Source organism: Bufo gargarizans, chromosome 2, assembly GCF_014858855.1.
Source record: "Bufo gargarizans isolate SCDJY-AF-19 chromosome 2, ASM1485885v1, whole genome shotgun sequence".
Taxonomy (NCBI): Eukaryota; Metazoa; Chordata; class Amphibia; order Anura; family Bufonidae; genus Bufo; species Bufo gargarizans.
The window spans coordinates 409,752,164-409,774,717 of record NC_058081.1 but is presented as its reverse complement, the minus strand read 5'-3'; the positions used below and the strand labels follow the sequence as shown (position 1 = coordinate 409,774,717).

The following is a 22,554-nucleotide window of genomic DNA, read 5'->3' as shown; positions in this document are numbered from 1 at the left end:
GAGTTATTTTAGCCATTTTCCTACAAAGGAGGACTTTCGGGCTCTTATTTCTGAAGTTACAAACATGTAGTGGACCGGGTGGACTCCCTAGAAAATGCCCATGACGACACCAGGCAGTACATATCCACTCTTCATGAAGCCATTACTGCCCAAACTGCTGTACTCAGGGGCATGGGACAGCACTTACAGAGGACTTGGATAACCGAGGCCTCAGGAATAATATCTGGGTGCGGGGTCTTCCAGACACCACCAGAGATGAGGACCTCTTTGCCCCACTGGAAGCCATATTTAATATGATCTTGGGACAGGCATCTTCACATAAGATCAAGCTTGACAGAGCACTCAAGCCCAAGGGCTCTGCTGCACATCCTAGGGACGCAATTTGTTGTGTGCACAACCTCGCCCTTAAAGAAGCCATCATGGCTAAGGCGAGATTTCTACGCAACTTTGATGGCGCAACTGTGCAATTGTTTCCTAACCTATCCTGGTTCACATTTCAGAAAAGGAGACATCTTCAACCTCTCCTCACATCACTCAGGGATCGCCAGATTGCCTATTGCTGGGGATTCCCCTTTGCCCTTGTGGTCCGTCATCAAGGAAGAACAGAGACTCTCCGTTCCTTCTCGGATCTCCACCCTTTTTGCAAATCGCTTGGAATTCCTATATCAGACATGTGTGATTGGGAGTTGAGTCCCCAGCGCTCCCGCCACCACACATATGGTCCCCTGTAATCAGGAAAAGAACTGGCCCAAGTGCATCCTCTTCTCCGCAGTCACCTCCGTCATCAGGGCAACGTCCACCTGCCAGACCACCACTGGCCTGGAGGACTTGGTCGTCCTGAACTCTGCCCTTAATCCTTCACACTCCCTGGGGCATTGGACTCTGATGGACCCCCATATTGGTAGTTCATTATTACGGTTTAGCCCGTTGATACCTTGTTGCTACATTACGGTGCGGGCTATCTGAAGTGCCCACCCAGTTGTTAATTGTTTTTGCAGATACATGCAGTTGGCTCTTTGGCAGACCAACTTGTTGGTCTCCGACACTTACACCCCCAGAGGGGCTTCTTATTTGCCCCTAGAAGGGATTGCACCCCTGGGAATAGTTTAGTGCTGCCTGTTCGTCTGATTTTGTGTCTTCTCCCCCCCCCCCTTCTGTTTTTTTCTCCTGTTGTAGGTGCCTGAACTTCCTTGCCTGTGGGGATCGTGTACCCAAGTCTTGCATTTGGTCCGTTGTTCCACTAGTGTAAAGCCACCGACACGTACGGATTCCCTTGGTGAGCTGTACCCTGCATATATTATAAATCATCACATACCCTCATGGTGCGGTCCATAACCTTTAATGTCAAAGGGCTCAACTCCAACGCCATGTAATATCTATGGCCCAAATACTTTACAGATCCACTTTCTTGGCGGAATCTTCCACAAGGTTTTTGTTGAGGGAGTGGACTCTTCGGACCCCCTGGTCCTTTTGGGTGGGGACTTTAATGCCGTGTTTTCTGAATCGATGGATCACCTGGTGCTACCAGGCAGATTGGTACATTCGACAGCAGTGCTTAGCTAGGGACTTTCGTAAACTGGTACGGAAAGACTCCCTATACGAACTCTGGCACCTCACTTACCCCACTGACCGGTCCTTCTGCTTTTACTCTGCCCCACACCCGTATTGATTATCTCTTTGGTACCATTTCGACCCTCAGGTTATTGGAGGGAGCAGACATGGGCCAAATCAACTGGTCTGACCATGCTCCTGTACTGGTTTACATTAGTGACTCCCTCCTTAAGCAGCCCATTACTAGGGAGGAACTCCGCGAGCACCTGAAAACGTACTTTGAACTGAATGAGGGATCGTTGCAGCAGGACGAATCTGACAGGCTGTTCACCATGTCGGATCCGTCCTGCGGCTATTTCGCCGTGCCGCCGCTCAGTCCCCATTGACTAATAGGGACGGGGCAGAGCTCCGGCGCAGCACGGAGAAAGGGTGCCGGACTAAAATTACTGCATGTCAGGCTTTAGTCCGGCGGCTTTCTCTGCACGGGCGTGCTGCGCCGGAGCCGACATGGTGAACAGCCCGTCGGATCCGTCCTGCCGCAAGTGTGAAAGTAGCCTAAGGCGGTCATGAGGGGACATTGTATTGCAATAAGCTCAAAACTAAAAAGGACTCTACTGCTTTGGTCAAGACCCTTACCCTCTCGTTTGCAAATCCTAGAAGACAAGATGGCTGCTCACCCCTCAAATTGTTGACACTAGGGCCCAATTGAAGTCTAGCTTTAGGTTGCGTCAATAAGTTACTACTTTACACACAGCAGAGTTACTACGCCTGGGGGAACAAACCTCATACTTTGCTGACCAGACAACTCAGGAACCGCAATCCCCAAACGGGTCCGAGTGCTATTAGGGGGAATGACGGACCAATCCACTATGAGCCCAGAGTGATAGCAGAGAGGTCCTCTACCTACTACTCTTCCCTGTACAATCTACCCTCTGATGAGAGGCTTAGAGATAGTACACTCCAGTCATATTTGGACTCCTGTCACCTCCCTACCATATCGGCTTCTGATCTTGCCACCCTTAATAGTCCGATAACACCGGAAGAGATAGGGGAAATGCTGCACCATCTACCTGAGGGTAAATCCCCAGGACCTGATGGGTTCTCGTATAAATAATATAAGACTTTCAAGACCGAACTAATCCCTCACTTAGTAAACCTTTTCAATCATTTTCTAGCTGGCAACGCAGTACCTGCCCCAACGTCTCACTCTTATCTCACAATGATTCCGAAACCTGGGAAAGACCCCAACGAGTGCCAAAATTACAGGCCCATTGCCCTGCTTAACTCAGACCTTAAGATTTACACTAAGGCCCTGGTCTCCCGACTAAACATTTTTCTCCCCTCCCTGATCCACAAAGACCAGGTGGGATTTGTCCCAGGCTGTCAGGGGGCTGATAACACACGCCAGTCAGTGCATGTCCAGACATCAAAGGTGTTATGGTCAGGGACAAGGAGTTTAAGCTATCGCTATATGCAGACGACATCCTTCTTACCCTCACTAAACTTCATATTTCCCCTAACAAAACTCCACTCTATCCTGCAGGAATTTGGTCAGCTCTCAGTGTATAGGGTCAACACTTAAAACTGGAAGCCCTCCCTCTTTATATTTCTCAGGCGGGCCTGAGCTCTTAGGGTTAACTTCCCTTTCCACTGGAAGACCGATTCCTTGCGATATTTGGGTGTTGACCTTACACACTTATATGGGGACTTTTACAAAGCCAACTTCCCACGCATATATGCAGAAACCAGGTGTCTCCTGGACAAGTGGCACGCTGTCCCACTCTCTGATGGGACGTATTGCCGCAACTAAAATGATGATCTTGCCCAAGCTTCTGTATCTTTTTTGAGACCTTATCGATTGTAGTTCCCCTCAAGGATCCGAGATCCATTCAATCTCACCTCCTTAGATTCATATGGGCGGGGAGACGTCATAGAATCCCAATGTCAGTCCTTCTATCCAGTAAGCACCATGGTGGACTGGGGGTACCAGATCTGTACAAATATTACTGGGCGGCCCAACTACGTTCTGCCACGGCTTGGGCTTCCTTGCACCCATACTCTGTCTGGATGAAGATAGAAAGACTCTGGCTAGCTCCTACATATCCTAACTATGCCATGGTCCGGTTCTCACAAGACACTACCAGTTAGGGACCTCTTCTGGCCCATGGCTTGCACTAGACTCATATGGCAACTGTAGTAGTAGGTTCCCTCTGGCTTCTAGCCATTCTGCTATGACCTTTTTGTATCACCCATCACCCTATGCTCCCTACTAGATTTGTCACGTTCACGACGAGACCATGGTTTCAGCTGGGAGTGTTTCGGTTTGCAGATATTGTGGACCCCTTCACTAAGGACCTCTTGCCGTTTTCTACCCTCCAGACCAAATATAATCTCCCCCCCTCCAATTACTTTTATATCCAAGTCACTTTGCACAGTCGATTTTTCAGGGGTCACAGTATCCCTCCCGACTCCCTTTGAACGCCTTTGCAGGGAAGGAGTACACGTGAAGGGTCTAATATCTGAGATCTACTCCATATTGCCGACTCCCTTCCCAGATCGGGTTCAAAAGGCACACCTACATTGTACGGTGGGAGGAATACCTAGGGAAGGGGCTTACCGGACGCACTCTGGCACCTTATATGGAGGAGGGCAGAGAAATCCTCTGTCGGTACTACACCAGCAGAAACAATATAACATTTTAATGGACTGGTACCACACTCCTGACCTCCATAGAATAAACCCAGTGGTCCCGAGAGATTGCTGGAGGTGTGGGTTGAATAGGGGTAACACTGCCTCATTTTCTGAGACTGCCCCAAAATACACCCCTGTTGGACTGGAGTAGGCACCCTCCTGAGTGATATTTTCGCACTGGAAATCAGACCTGACCCTATGTCCTTCTTGTTTAATGTGGTCGCCATTAAAGTTAAAAAAATAAAAATAAAAACTCACTTAAGTTATTACTATTAATACTAAAAACAGCCCGTTGTTTAATCTCCCGATCTTGGAAAAGCCCTGATCCACCCCGGGTTTCTGATTTGTATGCTAGGGTGACAGATCTGAACGATGGAATAATCCACGGCTATGTTTCAGGACAAAATTTTACTCTAACGCCATATGGGACCTGTGAGATAAGGTTGCCTCGTGGCCCAGTACTTAACGACCTTGTGAGAAAAAGGTGCTTCGCCCCCCCTTCCCTATTGTCATTTATATATTCTTTAATCTTGATCCCCTCGCCTATTCACCCTACAACAAGCATGTAACCAATGAAGAGAAGGTAGCGATTGAGAATAAGTAACCAAAAATAAAAGCCGACAACGCCTTTAAGGAAAATTGGGTTGCACCTCATATTAGCATTTTGTTCACTTACTTTTGCATAATGAGCTGAACTGGATTGACATGTCATTTTGAGCCTTACAACGCTATATTACACGTATAAGTTACTTACGCATATTTGCTTTGTCCTTAGACATTGCAGCTACAGCATCTTCATGAGTTGCAAACTCAACATCAGCTTCTCCAGTCACTCTGCCATCTGCTCCTATTTCAATGTGAACTCTAACTGGATTCAATGGGGAGAAGAACTGTAGACCGAAAAAAAAGGGCGTTTTAATAACATTATATAAAGCAAACAGCACTGAGACTCCGTAGCTTTAACAGACAAGATTAAGAGTGAAGGTGAGATTAAAGGGAACCCGTCCCTGGGATTTTATGCATAGAGCGGAGCACAAGGGTTGCTAGATGGCCGCTAGCAGATCTGCAATACCCAGTCCACATAGCTCTGTGTGCTTTTATTGCATAAAATAAAAATTAATTTATAGTATACATATGCAAATTAACCCGAGACGAGTCCGGTCCCTGAGATGAGCCAGGGACAGGACTTCTCAGGTTAATTTGCATATGTATCACATCGGTTTTACACACCATAAAAGCACAAAGAGCAATGGGGACTGGGTATTGCGGATGTGCTAGCGGCCATCTTGCAACCCATATCAGCTCTATACACAAAATCCTGGTGACAGGTTCCCTTTAAGAGTGAAGCTTTAGAATTATGCACCTGCATAAATTTCTCTGGTGAGAGAACGGTCACTTTAAACCCCATCAAAAACTAATGTTTCTTCGCATTAGGTGCATATTTAGCATATAAATATATAGCATTTATTAAATTATAAAAATTACACACCTAGTCCACTGTTCCTCAGGGGGTAGGTGAGTATTTAACCCCTTCCCAACACATGACTTAATAGTACGCCATGGTGGCAAGTGACTTGCTGCCTTTTGACGTACTATAACGTCATGGTGATCAGGCAGGCACCGGAGCAGGGGTGGTTAAACAGCCTCTGGTATATCAATGCAGCCAGCCATTCTCTGGCAACCATACGTTTTATTCTTCTCTCAAAGCAGTTGCGCGTAGGCTTATTTTTTGCAGGATGAGTTGCCATCATCATTGGTTCTATTTTGGGGTATTTACAACTTTTTGATCTTTTTTATTTTGCTTTTTTGGAAAATGGAAAGGTTTGAAGGTTTTGTTATTGCAGCAAACATGCAGGAAAAAGGATAGTTATTTTATGTTCTCTTTATTTTACAGGTTAGTACGATTACAAAGATACCAATTTAATGCAGTTTTTTTACTTTAGCATTTTTTAAAATGCAGTTTTTTTTTACTGTATTTACCTGTTGGGATAGATCATGTGATATTTTTATAGAATCTGTTAGACATGGCGATACCCATGTCCATTTTCTACTGTACACAAGTCAGATTTTCATCCCACTGTAGTACTTTTTCAGGATTTGATTCCCCATTTCAAGGAAGTACAATATATGCTGTATTGCATTGCCTGTCAGCATATACTGACAAGCATGCCTACAAGCCTGGGGGTTGGGCCTTATAAGCCTCCTTAGCTGTTAGGTCTGCAAACTGTGTAACCCTAAAGGCATTTAATCATACTTACAGTATATATGTCGGTCTCTGTTGCTCTGTAAGGGAGACCTCTCATATGTACACAGTGACCAGTTGTGCTTTGAAAACTAGATCCATCTGCATATCTATGGTCAGAAACTATTAAAGGATAAAAATAAACAATAAAATAAAAACTTAAGGTTTTAAGTTACATAAATAAAATTAGTGAGCCAAAAAGCCATACCTCTTCCAAATCTCTGGTCTGCACCAAATGCATATTCATTGTACCCGTTATATTCTTCATAACCACTGTAGCCTTCATAACAGAAAATATTTGATCAATAACACATTAACAGTCTGACGACAGCATGGTCAGTTTCTCTTTAACAGTTTTCCCCATAGAGGGGAAAAAAAAAAAGTTTTCCTGGAGTAACCAATTATCAGAACAAAGGCACTGCTGCAGTCGAACAAAGATTCTAATCTAGGGTGGTGTCCTATACTGCCTGAAAAGGTATGGGTATCTAAAGAGCCGATTATCAGGAACAAAACATTCCTGCAAACACTAGTTCCCGACAATCTGCCCATCTAAATTTGCCGCCAACCAAGCGAAATGCTTGTTCATCAGTTTATCCCCTCGTTCGTGCAGGCACACCAATCATTGCTCCAGGCAACAGATTGTGCTGTCTAAACAACGATCTGCTGCTCAGAAGCCAAGATTCAGTATGAGGATGAGGTACTACTAGTGATCCTTTGTCCTCATACAGTAAAGGAGACTGTCTCCTACACTGAACGAGCAGCTGACTGTCAGGAAGGAACGCTTGCTTCCTGACATACAGCTGCATCCTCAGGATAGGTCATCAATAAATATAACTTGGACAACCCCTTTAAGCAAAAACAGATCTTGAGCAAACAAAAGATCTCTTTGAAAGAATGTTCCCAGAGGGATCTGTTGTCAAGCACTCATTCTTTGTTCAAACTGGCCATAAACATTCAAAAGGTCAACATGGACTAAAAGGTGTATGGCTGCCTGAGAAATGAGCATTCACCAGATGTTTATTCAAGTATCAACCATGTTCTATCTAATTTGTATGGCCACCTTAAAGGGTTTCTATGGGAACACAACCTAATGTGCCGGCAGGCTTAATCTACACCTATAGTGAAAGGATCATACTATCTCTACACTGCTCCGGTCCTCCATGTAGGATCCCACACATCATCTGGTCCAGGTTTGTTTCTTCTCCAGGATGACCAGTCACCTGATCCTCCGACATGTATCTTGTCGTTTGGAGGCTGGCTGAAGATCAGGTGACCAAGCACATGCCAGGGAAGAAGAAAACAAACCCTGAACTGGAAAAAGACGACGTGGAAGCCAGCGTAGAGACCCAGAGTGTGGGGAGCAGGCATGTTCCTTTCACTAGGGTGGGGGAGGGTGAATTGGGCTGACAGCACCTGTTAGAAATTGTGTTAATGGACAGCCCTTTTAAGTGGCAGTTTTCTGAGTGTCAAAAGTGGGTTGGAAGGGCTATAAAGGATCTGTATTTTTCCTTTACAAAAATGACACCACCTAATAACATTTATATAGCACCACCATATTCCCCAGCGCTTTACAAATTCATAGGGTTCATGTACGAAACAAAACTGGCTAATATGCAACTGAAACACTAGGAGTCAGAACCCTGCTCGCAAGAGCTTACAATGTATGAGCCACCTGTACGAAAACCCTTTTAGCAGCTTACCTCCTCCATATCCACCACGCCTCATCCGATCAAAACCTCTTCCTAAGTTATTGTAACCTCTTCCTACACCTGGTCTGTCATAGGGTCCAGGGCGCTGCATACCAAAAAGCTTCCTGGGAGGATCATAGTGCGTACGAACCTCTGCTCTACTGCTCTGAAAAATTTCTATATACCTGGAGAAGAAAAGCAGAGAATAAAAAAAAATGCAGTTAAATACACTCACAAGCTACAAATGTCAATCTGACAGTTTAAATATAATCTATGCATACTTAAATCTAAAATGTAACACCTAGGCAGGGTTCACATCTGCACTCGAGGCTCTATTTGGCCTCCATCACAGATTTAGTCAAAAATAGCGGAGAGGAAAGTCTGGTATGGACAACCTTTTTCTCCGTTCAAAGCGCTCTCCTGAAAGGAAACTGAACAGATTCCATTATAGTCAATGGGAAATCTTTCGCTCCATTGCTTTCAGTTATGTGCCAAATCCAGCACTTATTTTCATTGTTCTATTCCTGTAACGGAGCAGAACAAAGGAAATAAAGAACGCCAATGTTAAAGAGCCCTTACTATAATCTCAACATTTTACTATACTACATTGTGATCTTTCAGTAGGGTGCATCATTATAATATATATTTAAAAAAAAATAAAAAAATATTTTAGTCTGTACAATAGTCACAGGTGCAAGTAAACCCTTTGTGACGAGTTAAGAGCTGAATTTTATGCCATATATTGAACAAAAAAAAAAAAAGTCAATCACATTTTCTTATGGCACTACTAAACTAGTTTAATGTCAACACTTTAAGTCAGAATTTACTTCAGAACATTAACTCATACACCTTAACACATAGTAAAATTTATATTCTGTCTACGATATGCAAATATACCATAAGAAAGGTGACATCCAACCATCCATCCCCACCTGTGCCCTATTCTCTCCTTGTGTTTCTTTAGAGCCTTTTCAGCTATTTCCTGTGAAGCAAACTGCACGAAGGCCTCCCCCGTACTCCTCCCCTGGAAGTCCACCGGCAATGTTATCCCATTTGGCACGATTTCCAACCCTTCAACCCAAGGACAAATAACCCCAGTGGGGGGTTAACATTTTATTGATTTATAAATAGTTGTAAAATAAATTACAAGCCCATAAAAAACATAAAATACAGCAGATAATAAGGGCAGTGGCAAACATTTACCATGGGAAAAAAAAAATATTTAAACCAGCCACCAATGGAAAGACCTGTTAAGAAAGAGACAGTCAAAGTCTGAAAGCCCTCAAAATGTTCTGGGCCAATTTCCCCTAAGAAAGGGGGGGGGGGGGGGGAGCTTGCAGCCTAATAAACTGCTGTCCAGTCACCTAAGACAATGAACAGTCATTCAAATGTCTTAGACGGGTCAGGCTGTGTTTACATCTGCCTTGAAGGCTTTGTTAAGAAGAACCTTGTCCGATTCAGGCAAAAGAGTCACAACATAGCACATCAATGTTGCACTTTTTTTAGTTAGCATGGTGAAAACCAGACACTGAAATTGTAATCAATGGAGTCCATTTTAGTTTTTTCTGCTCCCAAAACAGAAAAATTTAAATAGCACAAATGTGAACACAGCTTTAGGCCTTATGCACACAAACCCATCTCTTTGGAGAGCCACAAAATATGGATGAGGCCTGCATTCCATGCCCATTTTATTTGCAGACATTCTCTTTGCGGAACAGACATACGCAAGTCAATGGATCAGCAAAAAAAATGTGGACCGCAAAATGGATTTGGTCTTGTGCATAAAGCCATATCCAACAGTTTCATTGTGAATAGTTTAAATTGTTAAAGTATCAAAATGTTTGTAGTTAAACCTGTTCTAAACATTTTTTTAACATGTTTTTTTTTTTTTTTAATTGAATTTCAGGTGGCTACTGCACTTTAGGATACATACTCAGGTACTAGGGTTGCACCAAGTATTAAACTTCTGGTACCCAACCAATATACTGGGATTTGCCATTTTTCAATACTAGTATCTCTTGGAGGACATGTTACCTGTTAAACTGGGAGCACATCATGTTCTCCTCAGCAACACAATGGAGAAGGAGTCCTTCCCTCCCCACTCACGCATCCACCAATAAGAAGAGGGGAGGGGCTGTTATTGTATTATAATACTGGGGTAGGAACGCACTGCGCCAGCAATGCATATAATTAACCACAAATGTAGGCTGCGGGTGCTGCCTGCATCACACAGCAGGCACCCGCAGCCTACTTTTGTATTTAAGGGTTAATTATATGCATTGGTGGTGCAACGTTAACTGCCCCCCTCCTCAGTATTATAATAATGTTAGGTGACCTAGTGGATATAAAAATATATAAATAAAAAAAACAGATATCACCAGGTCTAAAAGTTTGAACTATAAAAAAAATAAGTTTTTTTTTTGTCACCTTGTCCCCCTAAAAAAAAAAAAAAAGTTCTATCATGGGTCGGACATTCCATAAAATTTTCTGGGGTTTTATTTTTCTTTTGCGTGGAATTGAGCGACACCAATACTTTATGGTATCGAAATGGAATCAATTTTTGTATTGTGACAACACTACCCAGTACACTGCTGTGTACGGAAATATGGATTCCCCTGTGGCTGCACTGAGGGCTTTTAAGGCAGAAGCAGCATAGTACACTGCTCTCCTGTTTGTTCCCGGTCTTCTAAAAGCCAGACATTTATGCAAAACAGGAGTGTGATGTGTTAAGAAGCTCCTGCCTGTACAGAGATCAGTGCGATTACAAGGAAATTCATATTTCCTTACACAGCAGTGTATGGGAGTACAGACTCCACAAAGTGCGACAGGCACCTGAACTTCTGGTGCTTATTTCAATAAAAGTGAGAAAATAAAATCATTTTCAGCACATTTAGAACAGGTTTAAATAAAATTATGAATGTGTAGTTAATCTTTAAAGTTATAAGATAGAAGAAAAAAGAAAAAACACAAGTACAATAACTAAAATGAAAGCAAGTTTTTAAAAGTCTATTTTAAAAGAATTTATAACATCACGATCTCAATTTTTGTAGAGTCTCAAATGTATTTTAAAAATAGTTGAGGCTGCACCATAACAGCAGTCAATATTATCAAATTTGCACACAATCACCATAATCGCATAATACAATGGCTGAAATTGGCTATAAAGAAAACCCCAGAAAGGATTTCTATATACATACAGATTTTTATTTTTTTCCCCCACATACTAAAATGTGTCTTCTACCTGAAAAAAACTGAACTATTTCTTCCTTGCTGCAACCAAATGGTAGGCCTCTTAAACGAACAAAACCATCATTTGCAGTATCAGGGCTGTTTGGACCAGTGTGCTTCAGAACCCAGTCCATTTCAACACTGTTGGACTTGAATACTGTAATAAGATAAAAAAAAATATATATATATATTGATACAAAGTAAAAACAGACAATACAGCATGTTGTGAATTTTGCCAGTAAGCTTCTTGTTAGAGAACAGCAAGTTGCGCAAAAAGTACAGAAACATTGAACAGTTGGACATGTGCATTCAAAAAAGTGTAGAGGTGGTCACATTAAGTTCACCTTTAAAGGTAAGGCTAGTTTCAAACTAACAGCAGGTGGGCGACAGCCTAGTTCACGTGTGCCCCCAGACTGCCGCTCCGTCCCCATTGATTATAACTAGGGCGGGGGCGGAGTTCCGGCAGCAGCTGGACTAAAAGTACTGCATGCTGCAGTATTAGTCCGGCTGCCTTTCGCAGTAGTGCAGCCGGAACTCCGCCCCAGTTATAGTCAATGGGGACGGAGCGGCAGTCCGTGGGCACGCGTGAAATAGCAGCAGGACAGTTCCGACAGGGCATTCACCCGCCAGAACAGCCTGCCGGACTCCCCTGCCGCTAATGTGAAAGGGTTTCAAGAAAAACAATTAGCGGTAAGCAATTTACGTTTCCCCCTCACCCCTGTGACCTAAACTATGAATCAAAACAAAATTGGGAGGGGGATTTGACTACAGCTTGTAGTACCCTTCTCCCAAAGGCAGCATCAGAGTCTAGATGCAAACTACAGGGTCTGAAAAAGGTATGTGGTGAGGTCTAAGTGGCCGCTCTGCAAACATGAGTGGGAGTGAAGCATCTGAAGCCACTGCTCTTGTTGAACATGCACCGAACCCCTCTGGGACAGGGAGCCCCATTAAATATATGCCACAGAGACTGCCAACTTTACCCACCCCCGCCCCTCTTAAAAGGACCCTGAAAATGGATAAGATTTTCGTCTACCCTCCAGGTAAGTAATCACTCATTTAGTATGATGGTATAAGGAGTAAAAGTCAGCTCAAATGGCGTATGGATTACAGCTGACAAAACTGTTCAAATCGTAAGAGGTCCTAAAGGGGTTATCCAATCCTAAAAGAGCCCCCCCCCCCCCCCCCCCGCTGAATATACTTAGGCTACTTTCACACTAGCGTTCGGGTGTCCGCTCGTGAGCTCCGTTTGAAGGGGCTCACGAGCGGACCCGAACGCAGCCGTCCAGCCCCGATGCAGTCTGAATGGAGCGGATCCGCTCAGACTGCATCAGTCTGGCGGCGTTCAGCCTCCGCTCCGCTCGCCTCCGAAGGACAGGCGGACAGCTGAACGCTGCTTGCAGCGTTCGGGTGTCCGCCTGGCCATGCGGATCCGTCAAGACTTACAATGTAAGTCAATGGGGACGGATCCGTTTGAAGATGCCACAATGTGGCTCAATCTTCAAGCGGATCCGTCCCCCATTGACTTTACATTGAAAGTCTGGACGGATCCGTCTGAGGCTATTTTCACACTTAGCTTTTTTTTTGCCATTTTAATGCAGACGGATCCGTTCTGAACGGAGCCTCCGTCTGCATTATTATGAGCGGATCCGTTCAGAACGGATCCGCCCGAACGCTAGTGTGAAAGTAGCCTTACCCGGGTTCCCGGACCGCCGCATCCTTCCCCCGTGTAGACGGGGACGAACCTCCTTAGCATAGCCAGCGACGCTAGGGAGCCTCGTACACATCTGCCATCGGCTGCTCCCCTCTCCAACACCAGATGTTTTCATTCGGGCACAGGGAGAAGCAGCAGTGGCAGTGCGGGGACCAGGAGCGTAGGGCTGCAGTAAACGAATATTTTTGTAATCGAGTATTCTATAGATTATATTTCTCGATTCATCGAGTAATCTAATAAGAAAAAGCTACTTAAAATAACGTACGTAATTAGGCATGTATAAAGTTATTGGTTTGAAGGGGTTAATGGAAACACCTTGGCATTAGGTATGTATAAAGTTATTGGTTTGGAGGGGTTAATGGAAGCACCTTGGCATTAGGCATGTATAAAGTTATTGGTTTGAAGGGGTTAATAACTTTATACATGCCTAATGCCAAGGTGCTTCCATTAACCCCTCCAAACCCAATGGGCATGTATAAAGTTATTGGTTTGAAGAGGTTAATGAAAGCACCTTGGAGGTGCCTTCATTAACCCCCTCTCTAAACCAATAACTTTATACATGCCAAGGTGGTGCCGGCAGCCTCCATTAACCACTCTCTCTCCATCTGCCTCTGATCTGCCTGCCCCCTCTGGTAACGCAAACCCCCCCCCCCCCCCCTCCCCAGTATTAATCATTGGTGGCAGTGGCCACAGGGTCCCCCCCCCCCCCCCCATCATTGGTGGCAGTTTGCAGTTCCGATCGGAGCCCCAGGGCTCCGATCGGTTACCATGGCAGCCAGGAGTCATGTAATGCTGGGGCTCCGATCGGTTACCATGGCAGCCAGGAAGCCAGGACTTCCGTAGCATGTTAGTGAGCAGCGCATTATACTCACGTGCGCTGTGGCCGGCGGTCGCTCCTTCTCATAGGTCTGTGCGGCGCATTGCTAATGCTGTATGCATTAGCAATCCGCCGCACAGACAGAAGAAGGAGCGACCGCCGGCCACAGCGCACGTGAGTATAATGTGCTGCTCTCTGCTCACTAACATACCATGGCAGCCAGGACTTCAGTAGCGTGACTCCTGGCTGCCATGGTAACCGATCGGAGCCCCAGCATTACACTGCTGGGGCTCCGATCGGAACTGCAAACTGCCAACAATGATGGTGGGGGAGGAGGGGGACCCTGTGGGATATGGCCGGCACATTCATTGGTGGCGCAGAGGCCACAGTCCCTCCCCTCCTCCTCCTACTGTCCTCATTGGTGTTCAGCGGCAGCCGCGCACAGTGTGGAGGGAGAGACTCCCTCCTCCCCCTCCCTCCGCTGTGCCGGCCGGCTCAGTCCTGCCTCTCTGGCCTCCGGAGGACACGGAAGCAGCGAGTGAGACGCTTAATTTCACTCCCGCTCCGTGATCATGTGATGTAAACGATTACTCGATGCAGGGAAACTGCATCGATGAATTTTTTGACTCGATTTAATCGAGTTATTAGAATAATCGTTTCAGCCCTACAGGAGCGGTGTAAGTATAGGAAGTTTAGGACTGGATAACCCCTTTAAAGGAGGGACATAATCCAGAGGCTGCTGACAAAACTTATCCAGGAAAAAAATAAAAAAAAGTCTAAGTTAGGCTACTTTCACACTTGCGTTCAGAGCGGATCCGTCTGGGGTCTGCACAGACGGATCCGCTCATATAATGCAGACGATGGGATCCGTTCAGAACAGATCCGTCTGCATTATATTTTTTTAAAAAATGTGTGAAAGTAGCCCAGACAGATCCATCCAGACTTTACATTGAAAGTCAATGGGGGACGGATCAGTTTGAAAATTGAGCCATATTGTGTCAACTTCAAATGGATCCGTCCCCATTGACTTACATTGTAAGTCAGGACGGATCCGTTTGCCTGCGCACGGCCAGACGGAGGCCAAACGATGCCAGAATGATGCATTCTGAGCGGATCCTCATCCACTCAGAATGCATTAGGGGCCGCTTGTGAGAGCAATGCAAACAGAACTCACAAGCGGAGACTCGAACGCTAATGTGAAAGTAGCCTCAGCCTGGGTGGCCACCCTCCTCAGGGGAAGCGCTTTTACACTTAACTGTAAAGGTAAACATACTAGGGCTGCAACGATTAATCGATGTAATCGATTATATTCGATAACTGGATTCGTTGTCGACGAATCCAGTTATCGAATAATCGCCGATTCGTTGCTATTCGGGCGGGCGCTGCATCTTTATTTTACCTTTTTACAATGACGCTCCCGCTCCTGTAACAGCCAGGCAGAGCGGGAATGAAGGAGGCGGAGCAGGCGCGTCACGTGATTGAGTGACGTTACGCCGCCGTCCGCTCTGCCTGGCTGTTACAGGAGCGGGAGCGTCATTGTAAAAAGGTAAAATAAAGATGCAAGCGCCGGGGCTGTTAGGGGGAAGGGGGGTCTGTCTATAGCACTGCTATGGGGAGGGGGGAGGATCTGTCTATAGCACTGCTATGGGGAGGAGGGGGGGTCTGTGTATGGCACTGCTATGGGAAGGGGGGTCTGTGCACTGTTATGAGGAAAGGGATCTGTGCACTGTTATGCCCATAACAGTGCACATATCCCCCCCTCTCCATAACTACGCCGCCCACCGATCCCCCCATAATAGTGTCGCCCACCGATCCCCCCAATAGTGTCGCCCACCGATCCCCCCATTAGTGTCGCCCACCGATCCCCCCATTAGTGTCGCCCACCGATCCCCCCATTAGTGTCGCCCACCGATCCCCCCATTAGTGTCGCCCACCGATCCCCCCATTAGTGTCGCCCACCGATCCCCCCATTAGTGTCGCCCACCGATCCCCCCATTAGTGTCGCCCACCGATCCCCCCATTAGTGTCGCCCACCGATCCCCCCATTAGTGTCGCCCACCGATCCCCCCATTAGTGTCGCCCACCGATCCCCCCATTAGTGTCGCCCACCGATCCCCCCATTAGTGTCGCCCACCGATCCCCCCATTAGTGTCGCCCACCGATCCCCCCATTAGTGTCGCCCACCGATCCCCCATTAGTGTCGCCCACCGATCCCCCCATTAGTGTCGCCCACCGATCCCCCCATTAGTGTCGCCCACCGATCCCCCCATTAGTGTCGCCCACCGATCCCCCCATTAGTGTCGCCCACCGATCCCCCCATTAGTGTCGCCCACCGATCCCCCCATTAGTGTCGCCCACCGATCCCCCCATTAGTGTCGCCCACCGATCCCCCCATTAGTGTCGCCCACCGATCCCCCCATTAAGTGTCGCCCACCGATCCCCCCATAAGTGTCGCCCACCGATCCCCCCATAAGTGTCGCCCACCGATCCCCCCATAAGTGTCGCCCACCGATCCCCCCATAAGTGTCGCCCACCGATCCCCCCATAAGTGTCGCCCACCGATCCCCCCATAAGTGTCGCCCACCGATCCCCCCATAAGTGTCGCCCACCGATCCCCCCATAAGTGTCGCCCACCGATCCCCCCATAAGTGTCGCCCACCGATCCCCCCATAAGTGTCGCCCACCGATCCCCCCATAAGTGTCGCCCACCGATCCCCCCATAAGTGTCGCCCACCGATCCCCCCATAAGTGTCGCCCACCGATCCCCCCATAAGTGTCGCCCACCGATCCCCCCATAAGTGTCGCCCACCGATCCCCCATAAGTGTCGCCCACCGATCCCCCCATAAGTGTCGCCCACCGATCCCCCCATAAGTGTCGCCCACAGATCCCCCCATAAGTGTCGCCCACAGATCCCCCCATAAGTGTCGCCCACAGATCCCCCCATAAGTGTCGCCCACAGATCCCCCCATAAGTGTCGCCCACAGATCCCCCCATAAGTGTCGCCCACAGATCCCCCCATAAGTGTCGCCCACAGATCCCCCCATAAGTGTCGCCCACAGATCCCCCCATAAGTGTCGTCCACAGATCACCCATAAGTGTCGTCCACAATTTGTTTTAATATGGCCTTTGAACATAATTTTTCAAGTAAGATCATATAAACCTCTGTTTTGTAATTTTGTCGTTTTTCCCGATTAATCGTAGAAATTAATCGGCAACTAATCGATTATTCAAATAATCGTTAGCTGCAGCCCTAAAACATACTGTAATGTAGTGCTGACATTAGCGCATCGCTAATGTCAGTCAGCTACATAACGGTATTTCTGGTGGTAGAAACTCTTTAATATAATTTCCCTCATGTTTTTTTTTGTCTAAACTGAAAGATCATAAGGCAGGCTTTGTCCCTCCATACCCCAGTAAGGCCTCTTTTACACTTGCATTGTCCGGATCCGGCGTGTACTCCACTTGCCGGAATTACACGCCGGATCCAGAAAAACGCAAGTGAACTGAAAGCATTTGAAGACTGATCCGTCTTCAAAATGCGTTCAGTGTTACTATGGCAGCCAGGACGCTATTAAAGTCCTGGTTGCCATAGTAGTAGTGGGGAGCGGCATACTTGCAGTCCGTGCGGCTCCAGAGTGACGTCGGGGCGCCACAAGCGCAAGGATCACGTAATCGCATAGACACGTCATCCATGCGATCACGTGAGCCATGCGCCTTGGGCGCCCTGACGTCACTCTGGAGCGCCCTGGGGGCCGCACGGACGGTAAGTATGCTGCTCCCCCCTACAATTTACCATGGCTGCCTGGACTTTAGCGTCCCGGCAGCCAAGGTAACCACTCTAAAAAAGCTAAACATCGGATACGGCAATGCGCCGAAACGATGTTTAGCTTAAGGCCGGATCAATGCCTTTCAATGGGCGTTCATTCCGGATCCGGCCTTGCGGCAAGTCTTCAGAATTTTTGGCCGGAGCAAAAAGCGCAGCATGCTGCGGTATTTTCTCCGGCCAAAAAACGTTCCGGTCCGGAACTGAAGTCATCCTGAAGGGATTTCTCTCCATTCAGAATGCATTAGGATAGAACTGATCAGGATTCTTCCGGCATAGAGCCCCGACAACGGAACTCTATGCCGGAAGAAAAGAACGCAGGTGTGAAAGAGCCCTAAAACAGTGGGAGGCTGGGTACACAATGAGATCAGTGTGCAGGAGCCCAGAGAGGTCCACAAGGAAATTACAACCACCAGACACTGTGCTCCTGCAGGAGCCCAGAGAGGGGCCCACAAGGTTATTACAGCCAGCACAGCTCTTCCTACAGGAGCCCAGAAGGATATTACAGCCAGCACAGCTCTTCCTACAGGAGCCCAGAGAGGGGCCCACAAGGATATTACAGCCAGCACAGCTCTTCCTACAGGAGCCCAGAGAGGGGCCCACAATGATATTACAGCCAGCACAGCTCTTCCTACAGGAGCCCAGAGAGGGGCCCAGAAGGATATTACAGCCAGCACAGCTCTTCCTACAGGAGCCCAGAGAGGGGCCCACAAGGATATTACAGCCAGCACAGCTCTTCCTACAGGAGCCCAGAGAGGGGCCCACAATGATATTACAGCCAGCACAGCTCTTCCTACAGGAGCCCAGAGAGGGGCCCACAAGGATATTACAGCCAGCACAGCTCTTCCTACAGGAGCCCAGAGAGGGGCCCACAAGGATATTACAGCCAGCACAGCTCTTCCTACAGGAACCCACAAGGATATTACAACCACCAGACACTGTGCTCCTGCAGGAGCCCAGAGAGGTCCACAAGGATATTACAGCCAGCACAGACTCATGCAGCACAGCTCTTCCTGCAGGAGCCCAAGGATATTACAGCCAGCACAGCTCTTCCTGCAGGAGCCCACAAGGATATTACAGCCAGCACAGCTCTTCCTGCAGGAGCCCAGAGAGGGGCCCACAAGGATATTACAGCCAGCACAGCTCTTCCTACAGGAACCCACAAGGATATTACAACCACCAGACACTGTGCTCCTGCAGGAGCCCAGAGAGGTCCACAAGGATATTACAGCCAGCACAGACTCATGCAGCACAGCTCTTCCTGCAGGAGCCCAAGGATATTACAGCCAGCACAGCTCTTCCTGCAGGAGCCCACAAGGATATTACAGCCAGCACAGCTCTTCCTGCAGGAGCCCAGAGAGGGGCCCACAAGGATATTACAGCCAGCACAGCTCTTCCTACAGGAACCCACAAGGATATTACAACCACCAGACACTGTGCTCCTGCAGGAGCCCAGAGAGGTCCACAAGGATATTTCAGCCAGCACAGACTCATGCAGCACAGCTCTTCCTGCAGGAGCCCAAGGATATTACAGCCAGCACAGCTCTTCCTGCAGGAGCCCACAAGGATATTACAGCCAGCACAGCTCTTCCTGCAGGAGCCCAGAGAGGGGCCCACAAGGATATTACAACCACCACAGCTCTTCCTGCAGGAGCCCACAAGGATATTACAACCACCACAGCTCTTCCTACAGGAGCCCACAAGGATATTACAGCCAGCACAGCTCTTCCTACAGGAGCCCAGAGAGGGGCCCACAAGGATATTACAACCACCACAGCTCTTCCTGCAGGAGCCCACAAGGATATTACAGCCAGCACAGCTCTTCCTACAGGAGCCCAGAGAGGGGCCCACAAGGATATTACAGCCACCACAGCTCTTCCTGCAGGAGCCCACAAGGATATTACAACCAGCACAGCTCTTCCTGCAGGAGCCCAGAGAGGGGCCCACAAGGATATTACAACCACCACAGCTCTTCCTGCAGGAGCCCACAAGGATATTACAGCCAGCACAGCTCTTCCTACAGGAGCCCAGAGAGGGGCCCACAAGGATATTACAACCACCACAGACTCATGCAGCACAGCTCTTCCTGCAGGAGCCCAGAGAGGGGCCCACAAGGTTATTACAGCCAGCACAGCTCTTCCTACAGGAGCCCAGAAGGATATTACAGCCAGCACAGCTCTTCCTACAGGAGCCCAGAGAGGGGCCCACAAGGATATTACAGCCAGCACAGCTCTTCCTACAGGAGCCCAGAGAGGGGCCCACAATGATATTACAGCCAGCACAGCTCTTCCTACAGGAGCCCAGAGAGGGGCCCACAAGGATATTACAGCCAGCACAGCTCTTCCTACAGGAGCCCAGAGAGGGGCCCACAAGGATATTACAGCCAGCACAGCTCTTCCTACAGGAACCCACAAGGATATTACAACCACCAGACACTGTGCTCCTGCAGGAGCCCAGAGAGGTCCACAAGGATATTACAGCCAGCACAGACTCATGCAGCACAGCTCTTCCTGCAGGAGCACAAGGATATTACAGCCAGCACAGCTCTTCCTACAGGAGCCCAGAGAGGGGCCCACAATGATATTACAGCCAGCACAGCTCTTCCTACAGGAGCCCAGAGAGGGGCCCACAAGGATATTACAGCCAGCACAGCTCTTCCTACAGGAGCCCAGAGAGGGGCCCACAAGGATATTACAGCCAGCACAGCTCTTCCTACAGGAACCCACAAGGATATTACAACCACCAGACACTGTGCTCCTGCAGGAGCCCAGAGAGGTCCACAAGGATATTACAGCCAGCACAGACTCATGCAGCACAGCTCTTCCTGCAGGAGCACAAGGATATTACAGCCAGCACAGCTCTTCCTGCAGGAGCCCACAAGGATATTACAGCCAGCACAGCTCTTCCTGCAGGAGCCCACAAGGATATTACAGCCAGCACAGCTCTTCCTGCAGGAGCCCAGAGAGGGGCCCACAAGGATATTACAGCCAGCACAGCTCTTCCTACAGGAACCCACAAGGATATTACAACCACCAGACACTGTGCTCCTGCAGGAGCCCAGAGAGGTCCACAAGGATATTACAGCCAGCACAGACTCATGCAGCACAGCTCTTCCTGCAGGAGCCCAAGGATATTACAGCCAGCACAGCTCTTCCTGCAGGAGCCCACAAGGATATTACAGCCAGCACAGCTCTTCCTGCAGGAGCCCAGAGAGGGGCCCACAAGGATATTACAACCACCACAGCTCTTCCTGCAGGAGCCCACAAGGATATTACAACCACCACAGCTCTTCCTACAGGAGCCCACAAGGATATTACAACCACCACAGCTCTTCCTGCAGGAGCCCACAAGGATATTACAACCACCACAGCTCTTCCTACAGGAGCCCACAAGGATATTACAGCCAGCACAGCTCTTCCTACAGGAGCCCAGAGAGGGGCCCACAAGGATATTACAGCCACCACAGCTCTTCCTGCAGGAGCCCACAGAGGGGCCCACAAGGATATTAGAACCAGCACAGACAAATGCAGCACGCACCTTCTACATATCTATGTCCCATTGTTTCTCGGTCTTTCTTCAAGCCAAAGTTAAGATCATCTTCGCTTTCAAACTCAACAAAAGCCTCTCCGCTTGGTCTTCCTTCTCTGGTGTAAATGAAGTGAACTCCGCAGGTTCCATTTAAAACTTTCGATTCTGAACGAAAAACAAAGCCAGTCAATAAACACATGGAACTCAACCCAGGACACACTTACCGACGTGATAGCAATCCCACTAACCGGAGAAAAAGGTTTCGATCTCCTCCGCCGAACAGGACCACGGAAGTCCGCGGATCTTCACCACGTAGCCTTCGCCGCCTTCGGACATTTTCTCCCTCAGACGCGGACAGGGGAAGGGCTCGATGTACCAACACGTGACTAGCTATTTCGTCACAAAGACAAAATGGCGGCTGTTCACTACAGCGACACAATCTGCAACACAACGTGAATCACTTAGCAGTAAGACCAACACAGCGGGCGGGATTATATTATGTTACAAACGCAACTACGCACCACGCATACCCGTTAATAAAAATCCTATGCCGTCATAGCTTCCCATTTGCCAAATAATCACATAGACAAACCGCAGCACAAACGAGCTAAGCTACCCAACCACAAAACGTACCAGATAATACCTCGTGTCCGAGACTCTAACCGTTCACGCACCAATTGCCTCTCTTAATGGCAGCAGCCGACCCGTGCGTTAGTAATAGTGCTCGCCCAACGCATGCGCCATAAGACAACTCCGCCTCTGGTTTCCTGACGTCATGTAGAGGCGGTGCTGGGCGGTTACGTCTAGAAGGAAGCTGTTCTGAGCCATTCAGAAGCAAGCCTGCCTGTGCCCCCCATATACTGCGCAGGGCTCCAGAGGTTCAGACCCCGCGCATGCGCAGTGAGTGGTAGGGAGATTTAACAGAACACACGCGCATTGCTTCTCAACAACTCTGCTGTGAAATTTCCCTACCCCCATCGTTCTGCGCCTGCGCGTCGCGGCACACCTTCCAAAGCTGGGAACGTCATGTCCGGTGGGTCATAGTGTAGTATATGATTGTGCAGGGTGATAATTCTACATTGTTGAACAGTCAATCACTTGCAGTATAGACCCCAAAGACAAAAATGCAGGAAAAAGAGCGCCAAACCCCGTATCAAGTACAGTTAGAAATGAAATGGAATTGGAATAGAAAGCACCACTCGCAGTGACAACTACTATATTGCACAAAATGTATCATAAAACAATAGCGTGGAGTGAAGATAGTGGGTACTCCA

General features: G+C 48.0%; 1 protein-coding gene across 6 annotated transcripts in view; it reads right to left on the bottom strand.

Moving 5' to 3' along the window:
• The window catches only part of LOC122928236 (heterogeneous nuclear ribonucleoprotein H-like), a 52,096-nt gene extending 30,027 nt beyond the window's left edge, over positions 1-22,069 (bottom strand). For 5 of the 6 annotated variants that reach the window (XM_044280867.1, XM_044280868.1, XM_044280863.1 and 2 more), the window contains exons 1-9: positions 21,914-22,069; positions 21,529-21,720; positions 21,290-21,445; positions 11,414-11,557; positions 9,105-9,243; positions 8,185-8,357; positions 6,693-6,764; positions 6,501-6,607; positions 4,997-5,132 (exon numbers count right to left, since the gene is read on the bottom strand). In XM_044280867.1, the coding sequence (XP_044136802.1) occupies positions 4,997-5,132; positions 6,501-6,607; positions 6,693-6,764; positions 8,185-8,357; positions 9,105-9,243; positions 11,414-11,557; positions 21,290-21,445; positions 21,529-21,616 (1,015 nt within the window). In that variant the 5' untranslated portion in view covers positions 21,617-21,720; positions 21,914-22,069. The remainder of the gene's footprint in view (positions 1-4,996; positions 5,133-6,500; positions 6,608-6,692; positions 6,765-8,184; positions 8,358-9,104; positions 9,244-11,413; positions 11,558-21,289; positions 21,446-21,528; positions 21,721-21,913) is intronic. The other variant, XM_044280864.1, reaches the window with a different exon arrangement.
• Positions 22,070-22,554: the final 485 nt, after the last annotated feature.